This window comes from Dryobates pubescens, chromosome 24, assembly GCF_014839835.1.
Source record: "Dryobates pubescens isolate bDryPub1 chromosome 24, bDryPub1.pri, whole genome shotgun sequence".
In the NCBI taxonomy this organism is placed as follows: domain Eukaryota; kingdom Metazoa; phylum Chordata; class Aves; order Piciformes; family Picidae; genus Dryobates; species Dryobates pubescens.
The window spans coordinates 6,473,203-6,496,647 of record NC_071635.1 but is presented as its reverse complement, the minus strand read 5'-3'; the positions used below and the strand labels follow the sequence as shown (position 1 = coordinate 6,496,647).

At 38.2% G+C, this 23,445-nt stretch overlaps 1 protein-coding gene across 1 annotated transcript in view; it reads right to left on the bottom strand.

Annotated features, from left to right (window-relative positions):
* Positions 1-23,445, bottom strand: part of BLTP1 (bridge-like lipid transfer protein family member 1) — a 100,007-nt gene that overhangs the window by 3,596 nt on the left and 72,966 nt on the right. The window contains exons 56-83 of the mRNA XM_054172710.1: positions 22,626-22,794; positions 21,418-21,629; positions 20,149-20,347; positions 19,533-19,592; positions 19,018-19,244; positions 18,365-18,565; positions 18,027-18,154; positions 16,510-16,633; positions 16,311-16,420; positions 15,868-15,958; positions 14,813-14,872; positions 12,905-13,149; positions 12,049-12,264; positions 10,744-10,924; positions 9,910-10,102; positions 7,673-7,834; positions 7,421-7,560; positions 6,593-6,797; positions 6,031-6,234; positions 5,742-5,921; positions 5,465-5,602; positions 4,873-5,133; positions 3,538-3,688; positions 3,112-3,269; positions 2,427-2,619; positions 2,025-2,242; positions 1,173-1,424; positions 381-584 (exon numbers count right to left, since the gene is read on the bottom strand). Of these exons, the coding sequence (XP_054028685.1) occupies positions 381-584; positions 1,173-1,424; positions 2,025-2,242; positions 2,427-2,619; positions 3,112-3,269; positions 3,538-3,688; positions 4,873-5,133; positions 5,465-5,602; positions 5,742-5,921; positions 6,031-6,234; positions 6,593-6,797; positions 7,421-7,560; positions 7,673-7,834; positions 9,910-10,102; positions 10,744-10,924; positions 12,049-12,264; positions 12,905-13,149; positions 14,813-14,872; positions 15,868-15,958; positions 16,311-16,420; positions 16,510-16,633; positions 18,027-18,154; positions 18,365-18,565; positions 19,018-19,244; positions 19,533-19,592; positions 20,149-20,347; positions 21,418-21,629; positions 22,626-22,794 (4,882 nt within the window). The remainder of the gene's footprint in view (positions 1-380; positions 585-1,172; positions 1,425-2,024; positions 2,243-2,426; positions 2,620-3,111; positions 3,270-3,537; positions 3,689-4,872; positions 5,134-5,464; positions 5,603-5,741; positions 5,922-6,030; positions 6,235-6,592; positions 6,798-7,420; positions 7,561-7,672; positions 7,835-9,909; positions 10,103-10,743; positions 10,925-12,048; positions 12,265-12,904; positions 13,150-14,812; positions 14,873-15,867; positions 15,959-16,310; positions 16,421-16,509; positions 16,634-18,026; positions 18,155-18,364; positions 18,566-19,017; positions 19,245-19,532; positions 19,593-20,148; positions 20,348-21,417; positions 21,630-22,625; positions 22,795-23,445) is intronic.

The following is a 23,445-nucleotide window of genomic DNA, read 5'->3' as shown; positions in this document are numbered from 1 at the left end:
CTCTTCCAACCCAACGCAATCTGTGAATCTGTATGTTACAAGATCATGACTGACATGAAACAATTATTTCTGCATGTAGTGAAGCAGGGAAAGACTAGAACTTCTGCAATGCCTGATACATAAACCTCCTGTACACTAACAGAACATTTTTGCTTTACTACTCAGTTTGGAAAAGAATCTAACACTTGCAGCTGTTCAGCATGTTGCTGTGCTTCATTCCGCAGCTCACCATAAGGTTCTCAAAACCCAAAAAGACAGCTTCCATTATTTCAAATTCCCTTCTCCCTATAGCCAATTTGAATTTTGCAGCTTTTGAACAGCACAATCTGCACCACCTGGCAACAAACCAATCCCCCAAACTTAACAAACGTAAATCTAACCTTCATTCCTCGTGGCGGTAACATAATTGAACCACTCTTTCACGCTGGCAACTCCATGGGGAGGGTTTTCATGGCGGCGTCTCGTTATCTTTGTGATTGTCGCCATAGGGCTTTCAAGGGCTCCACAGGGTTTGGTGACCATGGTGTTATGGCCCAAATGAAAGTCCAGAGTTTGTACAATATATGTGGAGTGTTCACTAATACCTGCGTTGAAGGTGTGGGCAGCATGGGTAAGGGAGGAAAAAGAATGGAAAAAATAGCTTGTAAGGGGAGTAGGAGTTCTCCTCTCATTCTCTTCTCCTCATACAGGTATTTACATGAATGATTAATATGCCAGCAGCATTAAAACTGCCATAAAGCTTGCAAATAACACAACTATTAAATCCTCAGCATTTCCAGACAGTTAAAACATCTCAATCTGAAGACAAATAGAAGCAATAAGTCCATCAAAATTCAACATACCGAAACAAAGGACTGCATAAACACAGACATACAATTAACAGGGCAGACAACCCACTTTGTAGGCATATTAGCAGGGACATAGCAGTTGTATTTACAAATGTACTTTGCATTATTCCACAAATAAAGCAAGCTGTGGTAAAAATGCATAAGGAATAGATTACTATTTTAGGTAAGTGATATATTTTGGGGAAATAAGTCTTACTTTAAACTTACTTTAAAGAAAGTAAGTTTTTCTTTGATTTCTTCTTACACAAAATATATATTCTTAAAATTACATTAAAAAAATATATGTAAAGGAATTGAGGGATGTGAGGGAACAGTTTAAATTACCATCTTCCCAAACTTTCTGGGCTTCTGTCCAAAATGCAATATTGGGTTCTTCCAGGTGAAATAAGGCCCATGATTTTGAGCGGAAATTAGGACCATGAAAACAAGCCAGTGTCATATGATTTCCATGCAGGCTCATGGATCCTCCAAATTGCATTCCATCTTCTGGCAATGGCATCTGAAATAAGGATATATGGCACCCAGACAGCACTTTCAAAACTCCTGGCCAGTGGCGATGATGGGCTGCATCCAACACTGGAAAGTAAACATGCAATAGCAGGAACAAACTTTAGGAAACAGAAAGATGCAGGAAAGATTGTTGCCATATTTATATTTTTAATAAATATAGAATAATGAATTGTATTTTCTAAGCTATTTCACTGACATTGTTTCATCTTTATGTTCTAAGATGGTTGCAGCTTAAAAGTCCCTGAACAAGCACACTTGGAAATCAATGACTCATTCAGACAAATTATAGTCTCAAGTCATGATTAATTGAGAATAAGAACAACATCACACTTCCACTGCTACTCAAGGTACATGTGTGAGGGGTTTTGTGAAACAGACCTCAAAAGAGAATTTGAAAACTATTTTGACAAGTCTATTGAAATATTGAAAACTTCAAAAATGTTGTATTTTTTAAACAAACCCATTTATTTTTAACTAAAACCTGAAAATAAGTTAGGTCATTATTGTACCCCAGGTGTATTAAATGGAGTTGATGTTTTTGACAGAGTGTCTAAACAAAGAAGTCTACAGGCCAGTGTACTGATTTCAAGTCTAACAGATATACTTGCATGTATAAAGTTGCTCAGATGAATTTTTGCAACTTTAACCCTTTTTTGTACCACTTACATTGCTCATGTGAGCTTTTCTCTAAGTTGTTGGCCACTGTCTTGGGAGGGAGATAAGGAACAGGTCCCCATGTGGACAAAGCTCGTTTGCTTGTATCAAACTGCTGAGTAAAGAACTCCTGGAGCTTCATTCCTATTTTTATTAGGTCTGGTGTAGTTGATCTTGAAATCATGACTTGGAAGATATCCCATTTCAAGTCTCCATGGACAAATATCTCACTAGATATTAAAAACAACAAGAACATTAGCAATTTATTTATTTCCTACTCAGAAAAAACCTAACCAACCAACCAAACAAAAAAGCCCTTTTGTTTTTTAGCAGACACACTTCTGGGCAGAAACCACACATGCAGAATTTGACCTTCTCAAACATTATGCATTTAAAACACAGGAAGCAGTTTACCTTTTATCAGACATGCTTGAGTCCAAAGCATTGTACAGATTGATTTTCCATTCATCTTGTAGTTTAAGATCAGCATTACTGAAGATTCCCATTAGGATACTAGATCCCATATAATCAACACGTGCTTCAGTGGAACCCATGGTAATTTGAATTTTATGACTGGGCTGTTGGTTTGGGTGCTCAGAAATATGAGCTGAAACAGAATCAAAGCAATACAGAAATATAGCATTAAGAAAATAGGTTTTTTTCAGTGGTATCACTCTTATGCCATCCACATGGTATAGAGGCACTGAGACAGCACTGGTTTCTTGCAAAGGCATGGGGAAATCATGGCTCTGGTGGAGCTCCAAACACCCAGACTCTTTTCCAAAGCAAAACAGTTCGGCATTTCCCAGACTGTAAGCTCTTGTGAAATTCTAGGAGGCACTCAACACTAGCAAATCATTCAAGCTGCCAGCTGTCCAGACAGATGAAGGGGGCTGGAGAGTTGCACAACGAAGTAATGCAATTTTAGAACAACCTTGAGCCTGAATCAGCCCCTGATCAGAGGCTATTTTTTCAATTCAAAGTGCATTTCATAGTCAGAATGCACAAGTAAGAATCCAAAGTTCTTCACACCAGCAGGTTCACAAAGTGTGGCACTCTGTATATTCTTCATTTTTTGACTGAGAGCCTTCCAACTTACCCACCATCTCCAGGGTATTAACATCTATGGTACCACCAACAACTCCCCCTCTGGAGTCCAGCTGTGATCTTCCCAAACCAACAGACATGCTAATTTCCCGATCTCTGCTACTCCCCACAGATAGACGACCTTGGCTTTTCAAACCACTGGTGGTCCACCTAGAACAGAGGTGAAAATAGACACCAGTTTTCTAGGCTGTCAAAAGAGAAATTGAAAATGATCTATATTTATACATTAGGCCACATGTAACCGCAGGACCAAGCAGCTAAAACTGTTCTTGAAGGGTTTTTCCATTCAAAACTGAAAAAAGTTAGGCTTTTAAAGCTAGAAGACTGAAGGCTGTTAATCTGTGGGCAAAATGGGATTTTTTTGCCCCCAAAATCAACGTCATCTGTTAAAATAGGCTTGATTTTGTCTTACACTTACGTAGTATTGCCCATTACATTGCTCATATTCATTTGAACGTTTAACTGTTTGAGGTTCATAGCAAATACAACCAGTGTTTCCCATGGTGTTCCTTGCTGGCTTCCGGCTTTACTTGACTTATTAAATGGAGTTGATGTTTTTGAGAGAGCATCTAAACAAAAAAAGTAGATTAAAAAAAAATTAAATTATTAAATTATTTCATATGCTGGCAGAATATTTCTACTGCAAGTATCACTAAATGGCAGACCAACACCGTAGTTAAGGAGCACCACAAAAATATGAGTAAGGATGAAAGAGACTCGGAGGATTTGCAATGTGTTGCTTTACTTCTCATAGAATTTTACACATTTCTTTTTACTAGTATCTCGAAGAGATTTTTTTTTTTCCATTTCCAGACATCATGCAGGAGAATATTTTAAACTACTGGGCTATTTAAAAGTAGAAGTGTATTCAGAAAATTATTAGTGTCTGAATATTCACGTAGCAGTGATTTGCACAAGTGCCAAGTCACAATCTTAACTGTAAGGATTTTCCTCTCACAAAAATCCTGGCAATACTCTTAAAAGTCAATGCAAAATTGCATTTTCTAGCAACAAGCCACTCCACCTGTGTTTTCTCATAAAAACTTTTCACATGTAACCTCATGCTTGCATTCCAAACATACAGAATACCTGTCTTTTCTCCTCTCACATTTTTCCTGCACTAAAATAACAGTATCACAGTATCACTAAGGTTGGAAGAGACCTCAAGGATCATCGAGTCCAACCTGTCTCCACAGACCTCATGACTAGACCATGGCACCACACTTCTAAATCTCCTGTATCTAATACCATAAATATTCCACTCAGCCACTGCTACACTGCTACTAGGATAAAATACAGTAATATTTACAGCAGAAGAAAGTAAAACTTACTTTATTTCTTATATGGAAGCTACCCTTATTTAGATCTGTTAGTATGAGTCCAAAGATGAAATGACCTCACCTATGTTCTGTGATACTGACCCTCTGCTAAGAGCCTGACAACTGCTTAGATGAGACCAGAGAGCCAAGAAGATGACAAAGGGATCAAATTAAGATGTTGAACTCCCCTAATCTCAGCTAAGCAGTTCCTGCTCTAATAAAGAAATCACACATTTGTAGAAAGTATGCTAACAAACTACCCTTGGATTCATCCACTTCAGACATTTTCCTCTCTCTATGCCATTGACTCCACCCCCAAAGCTGCAGTGAGAAAAAGTATTTTATGGTTGCTTTCTACAAAGAATAATGACATACTTATTTCACAGTACTCATGGAAATACTTCTAAAAAATGAGGAAATCCTTGTCCACTAACCTCTCTGAGGCACTGAGGAGTCAGACACGCTCCTGGATCTTGTAACAGCTGGAGACTTCAAGCTATGAGATGCTGTCCCTGGGGACATACTGTTGCTTGCACTATGTTCACCAAACACATTAGGTGACTGTGCCATGTGTGTAAATGAAGCAGACTGACAGGGCTGCTCCCATGTCCTGCAGTATGCTTTCCGTGACGATTCAGGAGAAAGGTGCTGGCTTACCCCTTCAATCGAATCTGGAGTTCCAGGACCCGATGCTACTAGAAAGAAAAAGCAGCACATGAAAGGCAGAAAAATTATTTCATTTTTGTTTAATGATATTTGGAAACTGTCAAAAATATATTTTCTTTATCACAACTAAAGGCTTTGTACTGCCTTCCTCAAAATAAGCTCTTGCAATAATTCATTGACTGACTTACTTCCAAAATTTTCCATTTCTTCTTTCTAGAATTTTCTGTTAAATTTATTTGACTGCATATGGAGTAAAGTATAATATATTTACAACTAGTCACACGCAGAATAAGTCATAGGTAATAAATCTTAAAATATTCCTGCTCTAACCCTCTTCTATAACAAGCAGCAGTATCTTACCTGGCAGATTTATTGTCTGATCACCTAGGAAAAGGCGCCTAGCAATGCTTCTCCTGTACCAAGCCCTTGGGAAGGCCAGAATCTCACTGAGTCGGCGCATATCGTATTTAAAAGAAGCAGATCCTATATCACAGACAGCTGAAAGAAAAGATGATATACACACACTTTTAAACTCACAGTAGTAACAAAAATTTGACTACACACTATGAATAGATAGCTTCTATATAATGTCTACAGTTAGCTGAATTGATGGGATTGAAATGCAGCAAGCATTTACCAGATATGTTTATCAGTGTAGTATCTATCTTGCTGGTAGCTTTACTTGCAGCTTGACTCTCAAAAAAGGAGGAACCTCCTGAACGCCTTATCCGTGACAGGCTGACCTTCACAAACTCAAGGTTAATGCTCAAAGAATCCTTCCGGCCAGTGACCGATGTTGGCTCCTCGTCCACGTTACCTAGAAAGGAAAAAGCTTAATCTTCTGTGGCCTTTTCCAATCTTCAGTTCAGAAAACCATACCAAACTTGAACTGTGTTCATTAAAGCAAGTCAAAACTTGTTCTGTACCTAAGGCTCCTGATCCAGGGGTTAGAACAGTAACAGCAGATTTTTGTTTTCCAGCTCCGTATGGATGGAAGACATAAAGGGAGAAGTCTGACATGCAGGCAGTGAAGCTCAGGCCTGAAGAGCTGCTGCTTGACGTTGTCAGGTCTGACTGACTGCTGCTGTGCCGTGTCCTGCCAAGAGGGCTCCCTAGTCCGGGTGAGGAACCTGAAGTCAACAGATTTTGGCCAAAAATTAGTTTTACTTCAAATGCATTCTCAAACATGAAATACTGTTAATTGCAATATTAAACAGACCAGCACTGTAGCTTCAAATAGTCTGTGTACTGATGCTAGCCATTCATATGAGATAACTGAACTCACTTAACCAATGGAAGAAAAACTCCCAACCTATTTTCTGTGCAAGCTTTTATAGGAAATTGATACACCAGGAAGAAATTCTACTAAACTCACTAATAAATAAATGTCTATAGCCTTAAGCTTATCTTCTGCTCTAATTACAGACACGAGAATATTCTACTAAATAAGCTGCATGCTGTACATAGTATAAATATTCATACACATACCACCTGGTGCTCCAGATTTACTAATGGAATTCTTTGAGCTGCTCTGTGAAGTAGTGCCACTAATTGACACATTTTCTGATGGGTATGTTGTGCCTAGTGTTTCCAGTTCTCCTCGGTTTGAAGAGAAAACAAGATCCAGGGAAGGCAACTTCAGCATGCATTCGACTCTGGATACTGGCAAGCAACTGAACTTGATTTGAGAGGGCTGAAAGACAGAAAGAAAATAAAGCATTCAATGAACAAATAAATTCTTATAAAGATCACAAATTTGCCTTTATAAAGGGCTATGCATTTATTTTTTTAAATCCAAGCAAATCTCAGCCTTTTCAGACTGGCTTTAGAATTAGTAAGGTAACTGTGTACAATTTATACAGATAAATTAATTTCAGGGAAGCCCTCCAGCACCAGGGTTATTATTTGGACCAGTTTTTTAAAACCTTAGATACAGGAAGCCTGGATGCAGCAGAGGGCATACACACTCCTACATTTTCCACATCAAGTGAGAAAAATGTAATTATTCTTTTTGGTTTGTAATGGTACCTGTAAACAGTGGATAGGCATTCTAGTTATGACAGGTATTTTCAAGCAAGGGACAAGAAGTAATAATTAGAAATGCTCAGAACTTTTGTGACTTCTCCAAGTAATTAATTTCTTTGGCCTTCAAAGGACTAAAATACATCAAAACTTCTGCTGACACCTATTTTGTTATCACACTAGACACTGATAGCTCAGAAAGAACACTTCAAAACATTTGTCATTTTTCAAAAAGCAAACTTAGAAGCATGGATTTTCCCACTTACTACACTGAACGTGGAGTTAAAACCTCACCTGAACTCGTACATAAACCACCACATCTACTGGGAAGGATGAGTATGCTGATGTTGACGATGATACTAATGAAGTTGTAGACTCTTCTAAAGGGTCTTGTATATCAAATTGTCCCATATCTTCATCCTGTGAACTAACAGCTTTTAACAAGTACAAGAATTCATTAGAGAGTGGAATTTAACTGGAGCTCAATGCCACCAGAAGGCAAAACAGAGAAAAGCGTGGAGTCTAGAATATAAATATGGAACTGACCTGTGTAATTCCTTTCAATGGGTGTAATTGGAATGGTTTCAAGAGCTTTCTCTAGAAAGTCCAGCAGGCATGGGCTAATCACCATTTCCTCTGGCAATGACTGGAGCGCAACCCATGCGTATAGTTTAGCAGTTTTCACACCACCGCTTCCTTTCCCTTTGGCTGCAACATTTAAAAGATAAATTTGTCTAATGTAGTACCACTCAACCATAACTGATAAACATTAGAAGAAACTTCATAACTAACAGCTGTTTCCTCCAATTCCCTGTATAATCATCTGACAAAGCATAAATCTGATCAGTTAGAAAACATTAAGCTCTGAGTTTTAGCTAAGAAAACTGTGCAAAAGCAAGTCCATTGCATGTGTTCTCAACCACTTCACTGAAATCAGACACACAGATCACTGCAGCTGGCTGGAAATTAAAGTGGAATTAGGAAAAATGAATACATGAACCAAGGAAGAAAGTCAGTTTAAACTGAGAATATACATCACAAAATTAAAACAGTAAATGGCATGACATTATATTTAAACAAAGAGTAACTGAAGGCCCTAAACCAGTGTTTTTAGAAGCTCTGAGGTAGCCAGAGTATAAACTAATAAAAAGACCATTCAAGAATCATAGGCTGGTTTGGGATTAGACGGGACTTTTAAAAGTCATGTAGTCCAACCACCCAGCAGTAAGCTGGGACATCTTCAACTAGATCAGGTTGCTGAATGCCCTGTCCAACCTAACCTTGAATGTTTCCAGGGATGGAGCATTTACTAGTTTTCTGGGCAACCTGGGATAATGTTTAACCATCCTCACAGAAGGTATTAGTACCAGCTCAGTCACTGTCTCTGCGAAGTACAACTAGAGGAATGAAGAGGTACCTGAAGGTATTGATTTTAATTCTCCACGAAAAACAGAAGCATTAGCTAAATCCCTAAGACAGAGCTTAAAACTAATTATATTAGCTAAAGAAAACAAGCACTGAAATTTCATTCTATGCAAACTGTTCTGCCTAATGCTTCTGACTAGATTGTCTTATCTTGCTCTTACTGGAGACCAATGACAATAAGAGAAGATGTGGTTCCATACCAGATGAAAGGTAAATAATAATAAATATGTTTAAAACCAATTCAGCATTAATAAATAATTATGAAAATACAATGCCTAAATCCAGTAATTGCAATTCCTAGTTGGGGAGACACTTATGTCACCATACAAGTACCATTTTCACAAGCCCCCCACCAAATGTAGAGCAAATACTGGAAAGAAGATCTGAAAATACAGAATGAAATTGGAGAAAAGTACTGTAAGCCTAGATTACACAACATTTGGTAATCATGAAGAGAATGGACACTTAAGGAAGTAAGAGCTACTGGCTCAACAGCATGGATAATTGAGGAAGGTGCCCCTGTTTCACTGTTCTCTCCCAACATCTCTGTTTTATTTAATTTAAAAATACAAACAACCCAGCTTTTTTTTCCCAGTTATTAATTTTGTCTGCTCAATTTTTGACAAACTTCTGGCTTTGTTTTTAAAATGCTGTTCAGATGCCAATGGAGAGAAGAGCGAATGTCTCAGAAACCAGTGGTGCAATCTATGTAGCTCTAGATCTGATGTGGTATAACAACAGACTCCTGCTTGAAAGCAAGAATCGTTGGAGATGATACAAAATTTTGAGTATTGGAACTCATGTTACTGAAATCATGGTTATTTAAAGGACAGTGGAAGACACTGGCCAGGTATTTTGACTAAATCAAATGGCTAAACGGCTGCTTCAGTACCACAAGAAATAACCAAGTTCCAGAAAGCAATAATTTACACATTACTTGTGTGGCAGTAGGCACTTAAAAGCTGAAAGTGTTCTTTGAAGAGTGTAATATATGGAAGCAAGGATTTATCTGAATTATATTCTTTATTGGATTGTGAATAACTAAGCAGTCAGTATTCACTTTTCATATAGATACTTTAATTTTGCTTTCCATTAACAAATGGAAAAAGACAGTGAAAGTCCATCACTGGGATATGGTGACTATGACAGAAACATTACTGAGAGTGGCTGGCAAGAGATTTCTAGACATGCAGCTTTATGAACTGTACTCATGCTTCTGGGACCAGGTGTTTGCAGCCAAAGTTAAGACTTGGTAAATTCAGTGCTTCAGGTAATGTGCAGACAGATCTAAAGCTAGTAGATTACACAAAGGAAAGATACCTCCATGACAGTTTTAGAAGGTTATTGTCTATAAGTACCTGATGGGATGGGTGGGGGTTGGGGAGGAAGTAAGGTGTTAGTCTTGCTGTGGATAGTGCTAGTTAAAGGAGGAGATGTGGCAGTATCTTTCATACCATACAGCTTGGACTCTTTGGAAAGGGTTCTCGGCAAAGAGGATCCTCGAGAAGTATTTGGTGATTCAGTCTTTAAAGTCTTAGAATTGTAGTGCAACTGGAAAGCAAGGAAAGATCAACTTACTTCATGCAACTAGCTCAATTTCTATACAGTTCATAGACTACAGATTAATCTGTAAAATTAGAACTAGTATCTATAGTTTACAGATTTCTGTATTTTACTCGGATATAGAAAAAGTGGTTATATAACAAAAGGGAATGTACAGTTTGACAGAGTTTGAGAGAAGATTGTCTCAAAACATTTTCATACCAAGACTGCTACACTAAGCAACACAGACGTCTCAGCAAGAGAGCTTTATGCAATAGTGGGCCCTTTCCATGAATTACCAACAGTGAACAGATCTTCCTTGACTTAAAAAGGATATACAATATATACCTGCCAGAGAGGAAAACATCCAAAACAAATGCCTATTTTTAGACAATAAAATGTTAATGGAAGTGCGTTCATTATCTAATATCCCATAGGCTGTTTGTTATGGAGGGTCACTTGACATAGTTCCATTTCTGATGAACTTTTGATACAAGCTTTGGGCTTATCCCCCTGCTAAGAACTCAAAAAAGATTTTTCCAAGGTGCTCAGATATATCAACTTGTAAATACTGTAACAATGTATTTGCTTTGAAGTCCTATTTGAGCAGAGAGAAAGTCATTCTCTGCCAAGTTACATGCTCCTTTTACCTTTACATCCACCCCAGGAATATAAAACACTGTTGTTTCCACATCACTAGATTTTGTCTGTAGAGATGATGGCACTTTTTTGCCCGCAAGTAAGTGAGTGGTAGATGCATAATTAGTTTGAAATTTCTTCTTTTTTGAAGGAGACTCTTGATCCAAACTTCTGGAACTCCGATCATAGCTCCTGAAATAAATATATTGCATGTTATTAAAACAAGCTGAATACTCATATTAATAACAGCGTGTTTTCTAAGTAAAAAACCTAGAGATGTCTAAGCCAAATCTGTAGTACCAACTATAAAAGGAAGCATTTCAGTCTCTGCTCAACTCTGTTTTCTGTGACCTGCACTCACTTGTTGTCTGCCCACTCCTCTTTCATCACTTTCATTAAGTGATTATTTCAGGCAGTAAAATCCACAAAGTTATTGCTGTGTGGTTAGAGAAACACCTTCCAATGCTCTTACAGTCAAGTTCATCTACATAATGCGACCTGTGAAAACTCTTTGATACAGACAAAACATTCATCAGTTTTCCTTCTCTGCTGTAAATCCTACCTTCATATAAATTCTTATGGGATTCTTTCTCCTTCTACATAAATTCTTAGGAAAAATGTCTTGGAAACAGAGAAACCAAATCACTTGTAATTACAGATCTTCTAGGTACACCTCTCACTAAGTAAATGTATTTCTCATTTGCTCCTATTTCTTACAATTGAGTTAAAACAAGTAAATCTCATTCCTTATACTCTATTTCATAAGAATTATCTTTGTTGACAAGTAAGTTTCCTAAAATTCATTATATTTATTGACAAATATGTTTCTTAACATTAATAATATTATTATTAACAACTATCAAAATGTAAAAAGGCATGTAAAGCAGCTGTTAGATCCCCAATCACAAGCACCTGAAAAAAGAAGAATTTAAAAACTCAGGATGAGCTCAAACCTCATTAAGATCAGAAAGACTCTTTTTGTCAGACCATAAAAAAATGCATTTTATTAAGAAAGATCTTTTATGTCAGCATGCTTTTACACTCAGAAAATAAAGCAAGCCCTCAGAGATCATAAGAAAACTCCCCATGCCACACTCAGCCATAACAATGGCAACTGATGGTCATGCACTGAAGTAGTGATAATTACTACAAATAAAGTGATGGTAACAAATTAATCTTTCATGCTTTTCAAACAGATCAGTGCTTAAGAGTCATTAATTACTGCAGATATGGTCATGACTTAATGATGGAAACATCAGCTGAAACAGAATAAGCTACTCATATCCTCTCCCTCATAAGGATAACGTATTTCTTACCTCCGCAAACTAATATCATCGTGCTCTTGCTGAACCATTGTAGGGTGCAGTACACATTTTCCACAATCAATTTCAACCCTGATATCAAGTTCAAAGTCAATATTTCTCTCTGTGGTGGTGCCAGTCACACTTCTGTTGGTAGGCGTTGTTGGCCAGCGCTCAGTGAAGAGCTGGTGGACAGCAGCGAAGCCCGTTGCTTTCTTGCGGGAGGTGCTCCTGCAGAGGCACAGTTGTGGATTAGATACTAGCATGGCTTTTACCTCAGCAGATAGAAGGAGGCATTCTTAAACTACATCCACACTCAGAATCTTTTAACAGCTTTTGTGGAAAAGGCCTTACGTAATCCACAGCAATGCAGTGATCCATCTTTCATTAACACATAACACATTGCTAAGCATCCTTTCTCAGCACAGGGTACAACAAAGAGCTAAGCCTTTCTTAAATGCTCAGTCAAGAAAAGGAATGAACAAGGCTATACAATAATTTTCATATTTGTAAACCTGTTTTTACATGCACTTTGTGGAGGTATAACCACTGGATAAAACTGGAAGTTAGGCTGCATTTGACAAATCTGATTTGATCTCACTAAAACCTACCCCATGACTTAAAAACTCAGTTTCCAAGATCCTTTATTCTGTTACAAGCCCTCAATTTCTAAGACTTGCATTCTTTTTGGATCAGAATTCCTCCTTCCTTCAGAGTCACCTCTGCTGAACACAACCTCCCCTGCCTTCTGCTTATATACTTAAGGCAAAATTCAACCCTTTATCAGTAACAACAGATTTTGTAGCTTTGAAGTCAGTATTTGAAGCCTACTCTCTTAATTTCTGTGTTCTGCCTTAGGACCATTACTTACGGTGGTTTCCTATAAAAATATGCCCTCTCTCTTTCATGGTCCTCCTCCTTCTCAGAGTCCTCACTGCTTGATGATAAGCTGTCATCCCGGCGTCCTTCTTCAGGCTGGAAGGGAATGCCGGGTGAGAAGACTACTGGAGTTTTGGGTGAACCAAATACCGAGCATGAGCCTTCACTAGCAGATGAGTAATGGGAGGGACCATCAATAGTTACAGACAAAAGGTCCATTTCTGTCTCCTCTGGAAACTGATTATAGAAAGACAAAAAGATATTAAATTTTCACAGATACCGTTTCCACTGAGAATGCATTAGATAGATCTGGAAATCACAAAAAAAAAAAAAGCAAGACTGCTATGAGAAACTGTGACCCCCAAGCTCCTCACAACACAGAGACAGCAGGTGGAGAAACTGCAAGGCAGATGATGAGAAAGAAATGAAAGCTTGGTAGGGAGACATTTGCCATTGCCTAGTGATTGAGCTCAGTCTGTTAGCTAAATACGAATCATGCTCTGACCAACTGACACCATCAGAAGGAATGGAAACAGTTCATTTCAACTTACAAATATTTTGAAAGAAAAGAACAAGACAGCAAAAATCATCATGAACCTTGTAGAGGGGTGAGGCGCCCAGGAGTGTTAGTGAGGCGCACATGCAGATGCTAACACAGAATGTACAGCACTGATCTGCAGTTCCGGACATGTGTGCTTTAACACAAACCACCTTCGGGCCAAATTTCCAAAAGGGATCTCCTGTTTCTCACATAAAGCACACCACAAACACCATACAAGCAATTTTCAAGCATCACCTTCTGAAATTGCCTGTGACAAATACCTAGACTTGTTAGCTTAACACCAGCACTACCCACACAGTGTTACTATAGAGCTACGCAGTCGTCATCTGCACATTAATATTGGAGCTCTGCTCTAACAGAGGGAGCATTCTAATGTCACTAAGATATCAATGGTTTTTAATAGTCAACATTTGGTATCTCTAAGTGTTTGATAGCATTCTGATATGCCAGCAAAATTTAAGCTAATGGAGCTTACACAGAACAACATCGAAAAGGCAGAGTAGATTTTAAGTATATTTCTATGTTTCATGTCCACCTCTCTCAGAAATAATACATTTCCTTGGAGCATGAGGTGAGTTGGAAGAGAGAAAAAGTAGGTTACTATCTTTTGAGTTTTGGGGGGGTTGTTAGGCTTTCTTTGTTTGTGGTTTTTTTTGGTTGGCTTGTAGTTTTTTGTTGGTGGTTTTGTTTGGTTGGGTGTTGTTTGTTTGAGTTTGGTTGCTTTGGGGGTTTGTTTTAAGAAAAAATAAAACAATCTTCACTAGTGATTTTCCCTGCACATGTTTTTTAAAGCAGTTGAAGAACTCCACCATTCTTTTCTCTGGATATTAAGTTTCAGTACATCCCCTACTCAGTATTATTTGAAAATATTCCTATTAACTACAGGACTTCCAATAGAAACAGAGCATGAGAAGATGTCCTCCCCCCTAGCAATTATTTTGTACTGTTGTTGATGCCTGCAGTCTTGGAACACAATGTAAGAGATGAAGGCACACACTAAGGTTTTTCTTCTAAAGCACACTTCAAGGTTGGAAGACTTCCATCACTTTACATCAACCTTGATCAGTCTCCATAAACATACTAACAAAATTCCAGTAATTCATTTAAAAAAACTAGCAAGTTTTAGGTTTCCACAAGTGTGTGGAAACACTCTGCAAAGGTCATAAAAAAATATCAGCCCTGTTCTTCTGCTTCCTTGACCTATTCAAATTTAAATATTTTGAAATTTGATATACATTCTGTTTAGCTAAGTGCAAAAGAGATGAAACATTGAAAAGCAGCTCCCTGTGAGATAAATTAGTTCTCTGGCAAAGAGTACTTGTTTCTTCTCAGAAATACCTGAAAATACCCTTCCCCTGGACAGCTGGATTGTGCAATCACCAAAGCTGTTTTATTCAACTTAATCAGAAGTGAAAAAAAAAATAAATTAAAACAATTACAATACAGTCAGCCATGCAAAAACCAACATAATAGGAACATTTTTCAAATGAGACAACACAACAAACAAAATGAATGATTCAACAATCTATTCAAACACACACAGAGATATACCTGTAGGGATACAGCAAAGTGAGTAAAACCCACTTCCAAAACTCTAAACATGTTCAAACACAAAAATACTATGATGATTTTTGCACAGTTCTGATAATTACACAACAATTACTACTCTATCAGCCTCATAAAACCTCCCAAACTATTTTCAAATAATTTCACTAACGATTGCATTAATTTATGTGTTAAGAAACCAAAGCATCTGTCAAAACAAATCTATCTTCCAAAAACACAGCCATAATTTGAGGCATGCGCTAGCAGAAATAGACACGCAACTGTGACCAGCTCTGGAGCCCTCAACACAGAAAGGACATGCACCTGATGGAGCAGGTCCAGAGGAGGGCCACAAAGATGATCAGGGCTACTAGGACATGCTGAGGCAGCTGGGATTGTTCAGTCTGGAGAATACAGAAGGGTCTAGGAAGACCTAATAGCAGCCTTCCAGTACCTGAAGGCTGCAGAGGGACTTTACAAAGGCCTGCAGTGATAGGACAAGGAGCAATGGCTTGAAATTAGGGAACAAAAGATTGAGATTGGATGTTAGGAGCAAGTTCTTTAGCGTGAGGGTTGTGGAACACTGGAACATGTTGCCCAGGGAGGCAGTTAAGTCCCCATCCCTGGAGATATTCTAAGACAGGCTCAACAAAGATCTGAGCAACCTGATCTAGTGGAAGATGTCCCTGCTCACTGCAGGGGCGTTGGACTAGATGACCTTCGAGGTCCCTTCCAACCCAAACCACTCTATGATATAAGCAGTTCTGGTCTGGCTATCTCATGAACTTGTGACCAAATACCGCAGGTAATGTGATTAAAAAATATATGGCATGTAAAGTAATTCTTACAGAATCCTGTATGTTGAAGGTTACTCTGGGCCCAGGAGATGCAGCATCTACACGGATGTCTGGGAGGTCTTCACTGTCTCCTAGTCGAGAGCTATATGCAAAACCAAACCACAGCACCTTGTTGAGTTTTATAACAGGGGTTTATGTTCATGCAAACATTTAACCACTCAAATACAAGACAATAAAAAAGTACAGTCAGTATGCAGAGTTCTAAGAAGGAATAAAGCATTAAAAAAATAAAAATAAAAATCAGAAGCACTTTGGGTACACAAACAATAAAAATGAGGAAGAGAAGCAAATTACACATTACTTGGCCTGTGGCCTATTGCTAGCCAACCTCTGCTTATTTCTTTATGTGAGTACAAGGACTGTTACAGCCAAAGTCCAGTATTTCCTCTGTTACAAAGACAGCTGTTGCAGCTCTGAAATCTCCAGACGCTTACCTTGTTCTGTCCATTCTCTTCAGAGGTGGTCTTCCTGATGCTGAAATGCTCTTAGATCGGCTATAGCTGGGCTTGTAGCTGAGACCCCATTTGTCCTTCAAGGAGGCAGCCTAAAACAAAAATAACATTTAAATGTAACAACTGAGAAATATGCAATGCAGCTGCCATCATGTTGTTAGAGGAGGTTACTGCTGCTCACCCTCATACTGGATCTGCGCAGCTTTTTACGAACGTCTCGGCGGATATCATTCACAGCCACCGACTCCAGCTGCTGATAGCGCTGAATTTCTTGATTGATAGTTCCTTCACTTGCACCTAATTTCCTGGGGATAAATCATGGTTAAACTATCTTACAAACAGGAGACATTTTTTTCCCCCATTTTAAAATCTGTGCTGAAATGATGCTTTGCTTTCCCTGAGAATTAGCCCGTTTTTCTCTTTTGTTTTTAATTCCTGTTTCACTATAGATTTTTTTTGTCAGGCATAATATTTTGTCCTTAACAGGACTCTTTGATTTAAAGTTTCTTTCTCCAAGTGACTTAACAGAGCAGTGAGAGGATGTAGAACAAGCTATCACGCAAGGAGACCCCCAAACAACAGTGCTACCACGATGCTAACTAAGGTGGAGAATAAGAGTGGCAACAGAGCCACTCTCTTGTTACATCTAGGGCTTTCGGAAACAACTGAACTATGGAATTTCCTATACTCTTTCAATCACATGAAAATGTTTAATTCAAAACAAAGGGCAGATCTGAGAACCCCCATCAAAAAGAAGAAAAATCCTCCTGCTGTAACAGCACAAAGCCCTGTCACACCAACGCCAGCCTCCTATAGTTGATCTCCTGCAGAAAAAGCACTCTGCTATAGAATTTTAAAACCTCCGTGAAGCAACTGCTGTTTTCCAAGAATCCCAGTCTACTGTAGCACTTGCAAACAGAAAAGACAGGCATAAAGCTGAATTCAGATTCTTCAACTCATATTAGAGGAAACAATTAACCTAAAACTCCAAAGTTCAGATACAATTGTCCTCTGAACGGTGGCAGAATTTCATTCCAAGTGCAAGCAGTAAAACATGTCTCCTCTTCATTATTTAACAAGTAATTACCAAGCTCCATATTCCCATCCCAGACAGATCCATTCACAGGAAGTCTGTCTTAGGGAAGGGGACCAAAAAAAAAAAAGCAAGGCCAACAAACTATGGCTACAAAAAATTATTCATAAAATTCACAGATGTTCAGGTAGAATTTATTACATTTGAAGTATTTTTTTCTTCAGGGTTTTCAAGTACAGCATAGGAGATTTAATTTTAAAATATCACCTACAGGATGCAAAAATAGCCTCTTTATTCTTCTCCAGTGAATGAGAATCATCTTATTAGACTTAAAAAGTAATGTATTTTGTTCAAGGCATCACCATGGTAATAAATCAAAAGGATTTAAAATCAATGGGAAATTGATTATAATCAGCCATTGTAATGCAGAACCAGAAAGAATATAGACTAATTTGACACTTGGAGAAGAACTTGAGACATCTGAGAAAGTATTTGCATAGAGAGGGTTGGGGTTTTTTTATGCAATCTAAAAAAAGCAATTTCTGACTTTTAAATAAAGATTCACACCTAACCATCAGAATGCCACAAGATACGGGACACGAACAGAAAAGTCAGCTGCAGTTTGCTAGGCCAAACTTTGTGTGCTAAAAGAAAACCCAACTTACTTTAAGTCATCGATGACTTTAGCTTGCTCATTGAGTTCTCGAATATCAACTAAACGTTTCACAAATTTTCTTCCTCGCTGTTCTGTTTGGATACTAGAAGCTCCCTGCCGTCGGTGTTCAACAATCTCCTATTTAAAACAAGCATTGAATTAACGCTCTCATCAAAAGCTGGCGCAGTAGTGCGATTTAACAATAGGCAAAGTGAATTTCACACCTCAAAATCTGGACTAGAGCATGCAAAGGATCAGTTTCATCTCAAAAGGCAGCTGATTGGATTGTTTTTTTTCCAGTGATCCAAACCCCATCATTCAGTTAGATACACTGTAACTACTACATACATGTCCCCATGAGCAGGATCTGCCTGCTTTCATGTGTGATCTGCTAGACTGAAGAGAATCACACTTCGCTGACCCCAATAGATATTCTACAGGAACAGAGTATCGATGGGTTGGGGAGCTCAAACCCAGCAGGTGATTAACAATCCGCTGCCCAAATGTTAGCTTGCGTGCATCTCCACACAGTGAACCTCCACCTGATTTCTAAACAACAAACAGGAACATTAGTGTTCTGGAATCAACACTGGCACTGCTGGCAGGCAAGAGACATTAAAGATAGAAACTTAAGAACATCTATTAAAATATTGTTATGTGAAGCCAAAAAGCAAGATCAGTAGTATATTGGCTAGAAGCACCCCAGAACCATTTTTTTCCAGTTTGCTCACATTAGTAACTTACTCTCCCATTAAGAAAACCTATCTACAGCCACAGCTTCTCCAGTTCAGGTACCTGCAGTTAGGTATTGTTCCTCCACATGTTCAAATCCAAACTGGTATTTCCACAAAACACTAGCAGAAATATTATCTCTGATTTCTTGGAGTTAGAGAACAAACATACATGCTGGACTTAACTCAAGACTAAGATCTTTCCATGTGACTGAAGACTTTGCCATGCCTTTTTTAATTAGTAGCACTTACTATGATAGATTCACTTACTGCATGTACAGTGGGAGACATGGTGTCAACCTCATCCTCATCTGAAAGGTCAGCTATGTTTACAGAGTTGAGGTCAGCAATATCATCAATATCTTCTTCTCCTGTCAAAGTTGTGAGGGTATTGCCCAAAGCATTCAATCTTTTCCCAATGTTTGGATCCATATGGACATCAATACCACACATCTTCCAAAGCACATTCAGAGTCCAGGTTCCAGCACTACTGCTTTCTGTATTTAAAAAAAAGTTACATAATTTTTTCCTCTTTTAAAAAATCCTCCACTCTGAATTATGGAGTAGTCAGCCATCAGTGTTGCTGATGTGACTCAAAAACTGGAATAGCTTCAAAAGATAGAGCAGATAAAAACAAAGAAGAGTTTTACCAGTAACAGAAGATAGCTAACAAGCTAACAAAAAGAAATCCAGCAATAAAATTACAACGTGTTATGGGATTTTAACTTAATGTTTTATGAAATCTTTATTTTTAGAGGATTTGATTTACTGAAATAGTGTATTACCTGCTGCAGCTTGCCCTGTTGTCCTAGAACAAACTTCATATGTACCATCTGGCACGACACCTGTATGAAGCAGATACATTGATAAGGCAGACAGTCAAAGGTGCTTTAGACCAGCCCTTCCAAATTCCACTTCAGTCTGTTGCCTTTCACCATTAAAGCATGAATAGCCTGGGAGAGGAGGCTTAGTTTTTATCCCCATCGAATGGCAATTCTTATTTAAAGTGAATTTACTTGGTAATATCAAATTAGGTTTCCATACAAGTTCTAGAATCTTCACTGTAATTAAAGACAGATATATATATACACACACACACATATAAATGAATCTGTCTTTAACTATTCAGAACTTACTGAGCCCTTATGAAATTATCTAAAAGCAACTCAATCAACTGCTCCAACATCTCCCAGACAGAACTTAAATGGGACATACAGCAACAAAGGTATTCATAAAGGAAAACAACAAAGGAATACAACCTTTCAGGTCCATATAACTTTGCTTTCAAAACATCTTTGATATTTTAGGGGGAAATTCAGCATTTTAAGAAATCACAGAAAAGAGTAAAAGTGGATTTTTATCTGAAATACTATTGTCCAGTAGGAAATCACACCCACTTACATGCATTCATGACCAGATCTCCTCTGATTTCTGGTTTCCAGTCATCCCAGCTTGTCTCAAAGCCATCAGCAAAGCGGATACAGAAGTTTTTAAAATGGCCTTTGCTAACTAAAGACTCTGAAGAGCAGGCAGTGATTAAGGTGCTTTCAATAGTCAGGACTAAAGCAGAGCCCGTGTCAAGGTCTGCAGTGTGGTTAGACTGAAAAAGAAAAATCACAATTTAGTGGTCATTGCAATGTTAAACTGCTATTGTGTTAGATGTGTTTAATGGCAGCTTCTTTTCATATTAGAAAACTGATCCCCTTCTTACATCTTGCATTTTTCCTTCTCTGCAGAACTCTCAATAGCATCTGACTGTACAATGTCTTGCAGTGTTTTCTAAATTCATCACCTATATTATAAATATATTAGGGCACCAGGAGTCAAGCTTAACTGGAAAAGGAAAGAAAATCCATTTTTGATCAAGAACTGGGCAATCAATGGCTATGAATCATATAGCCCCAAGACACAAGCCCAGGACTGATTATTTCTTTTTCCTCCAAAGAAGGGTTGCACATCAGTTGACCGAATAATGAAAAGTAGCTTTAATTTTACATTATCATTTTGTGCTTATTTTGATACAGACAACAAGGCACAGTCTTAAATACACAGATTATTTTTCAGCAATTTGTGTATGAAGGCCTGTCATTTTGCTTACTTGCCAAAAAGCCATCTTAAGTTAGACTTCTTTTGATCCAGCATAGGTTTGTACTACTTATGTACTACTATGATAGACAATTGGTCAGTGATTGCATTCAAAATATCTTTCTTTAACCAAGTCTGAATTCCTAGAAGTAACTAACTGAAAAACATGCATCTACGTATCTCAGCTAATTGTTCTTTCTCTCATTCCTTCTTTTAATTAAACAAACAACTGAAAAAGAAAGCCAACAGTTTTCAGAGTTTGAAGAAAAGACAAATTGGAGTTTCTGATGGAAGGTTTCAAGAAAGTATGTTCCATCTGAAACATTTCCAAGGGCTTTACAAAGTGCTGCTTCTTGTGAACAAGAATCCATTTGGTTTCCTCAAGACACACATAACTTAGCTCTTCTGTAAATGAGGACACCATTTATATTACAAGACATGTTACTAGTGCAATTATCAGCATTCCATGAATTGTGTGTTGGTGTTACTAAAAATTACATTTATGGGCATAAAAATCCATGTACCACATACAAATGGGTATTTCAGCAGCAGACTATTAATAGTTGCTTCAGGTATTGTGATTACCTGAGGTGTGTTTGTGATGGGCAGGCAAATTCCTAAGTCATTGACAGTCAGCTGAAGAAAGAGGGTTCCAAAAGCCTGTGCAGAGGTTTGTTGGATTCCAGGGAGCATATCCACTACTTCTTTTGTGGCCATATGAATATCTTTATGTAAAGCCATTCTCTGCTCATTCCAGTTGTCATAGGCAGCCTTGTAGTTCAGCCAAAACAGCACAGCTTTATGAAGAAAGCAGAAAAGCTTCATTGAAATCAGCTCACACAACAATAAAAGCACATTCAGTAAACTTTTTTTTCTTTTTTTAGGGTTTGTCCATTAATTTAAGACAGGCATGTACAACAGTGGAGAGACACATTTGGGAGGTAATGAACAGATTCATGCTGCAAAGGACAAGATGGACACAGCTGACTATTTAGCATCAAAGCGAACACATTAATTATACAGAAAGTGATGCTGTTCTCAGCATTATTGATTTGTGAAGACTTAGAAAGCAACTTGCTCCAAACCATCTGAAAACTAACCAGCTCAGCAAATAAAATTTTTAGCATTAGGAATTATTAACAGATTGACAGATTGCACTGGGTTGAAAGGGACCCTCAAAGGTCATTCTGTGCAAACCCCCTGCAGGGAGCAGGGACACTTCCAACTAGAGCAGGCTGCCCAGGGCCACATCGAGTCTGGTATTGAATGTCTCCAGGGACAGGCCCTCAACCACATCCCTGGGCAACCTGTTCCAGTATTTTACCGCTCTCATTGTGAAGAATATATTCCTTATGTCCAACCTTAATCTACCCTGCTCCTGTTCAAAACCATCGTCCCTTGTCCTATTGCTACAAGCCCTTCTAAAGAGTCCCTCTCCACCCTTCCCGTAGGTCCGCTTCAGATATTGAAATGCAACTCTAAGATCTCCCCAGAGCAATCTCATCTCCAGCCCCAATTCTTTCATCTTGTCTTTATAGGGGAGGTGCTCTAGTCCTCTGATCATTTTTGTACTTTGCCTTATTAAACCTCAGGAGAGTCTCCTCAGCCCACCTCTCTGGCCCTCCCAGGTGGGCACTAGATCTCTTAAATTCCTCAACTACATAATGTTTTGATTCAGCATGGAAATACAAAATCTTAAATAATCAAGTTTCTTTGAAAAGGGGGAGGAAAAAGAAAAGCAAAAAAGCTTCCTCAGTCTGAAGGCAAATTTATAGCAATTGTCTCTTCAATACCTCTATCAAAGGCCACAGGCTGAGCAAAAACAATTGGTCTGTTCAAAGTAATGAGCACAGCTTCTCTATCTGATGAGCCACTGATTTCTTCTCGGAGAGCATTTCTTAATCCAATTCTTGTCTTGAAATAGGCAACTTGATGAAAGTCTGAGCCAGCTTCTTCATAAACCTTAGAATGTTAAAAAGAATGGGAAGGGGGAGGAGTTTGCAGCAGGTAGGAGTTCAGGGACAGGGAAAAGCAATCAAATTACTACTTTTGACACAATGTAAATTTACGGCAAGAAATAAAGATGTCTCCTTTCCACTTTGTCTCTTTTAGCCAAAGCTCTTTTGAGGAGATTCAATTTTCTTAAATTCTGATCACAATGTTATTTTCCTTATTTATCATAAAATAGTAACTATGATAACTATTTATACATCCAGATCCTCTATTGTGACAGCACATTTATAGGTTCTAAGACTTGTATTTGTTTCTAGGCATCACATTTGCATTTGTCAGAATTAGTGATTCCAGGTAACAGCAGGATTAAGAATCCAAGAGATACAATTGTCACCCTAATACAGATGAACTAGGACAAAATTTAGGTCTAGTCAAGCTTGGATCGTGTCTGATCTCATTATTTCATTCATGTAACCTAAAAATAGATGCAATATTAACATAAAAATTGACTCTGACTTAGTAGCAAAGCCACTGCTGCAAAGGGCTAATAAGTTCTAAAATACTAATAGTATGGAGTCTGTTTGACTCCTTTTGACCTATACTGCTCTTTCATAATGAAGACTTACTACTTCTTTGGAGAAGTCACTTCCAGTCCCTTGT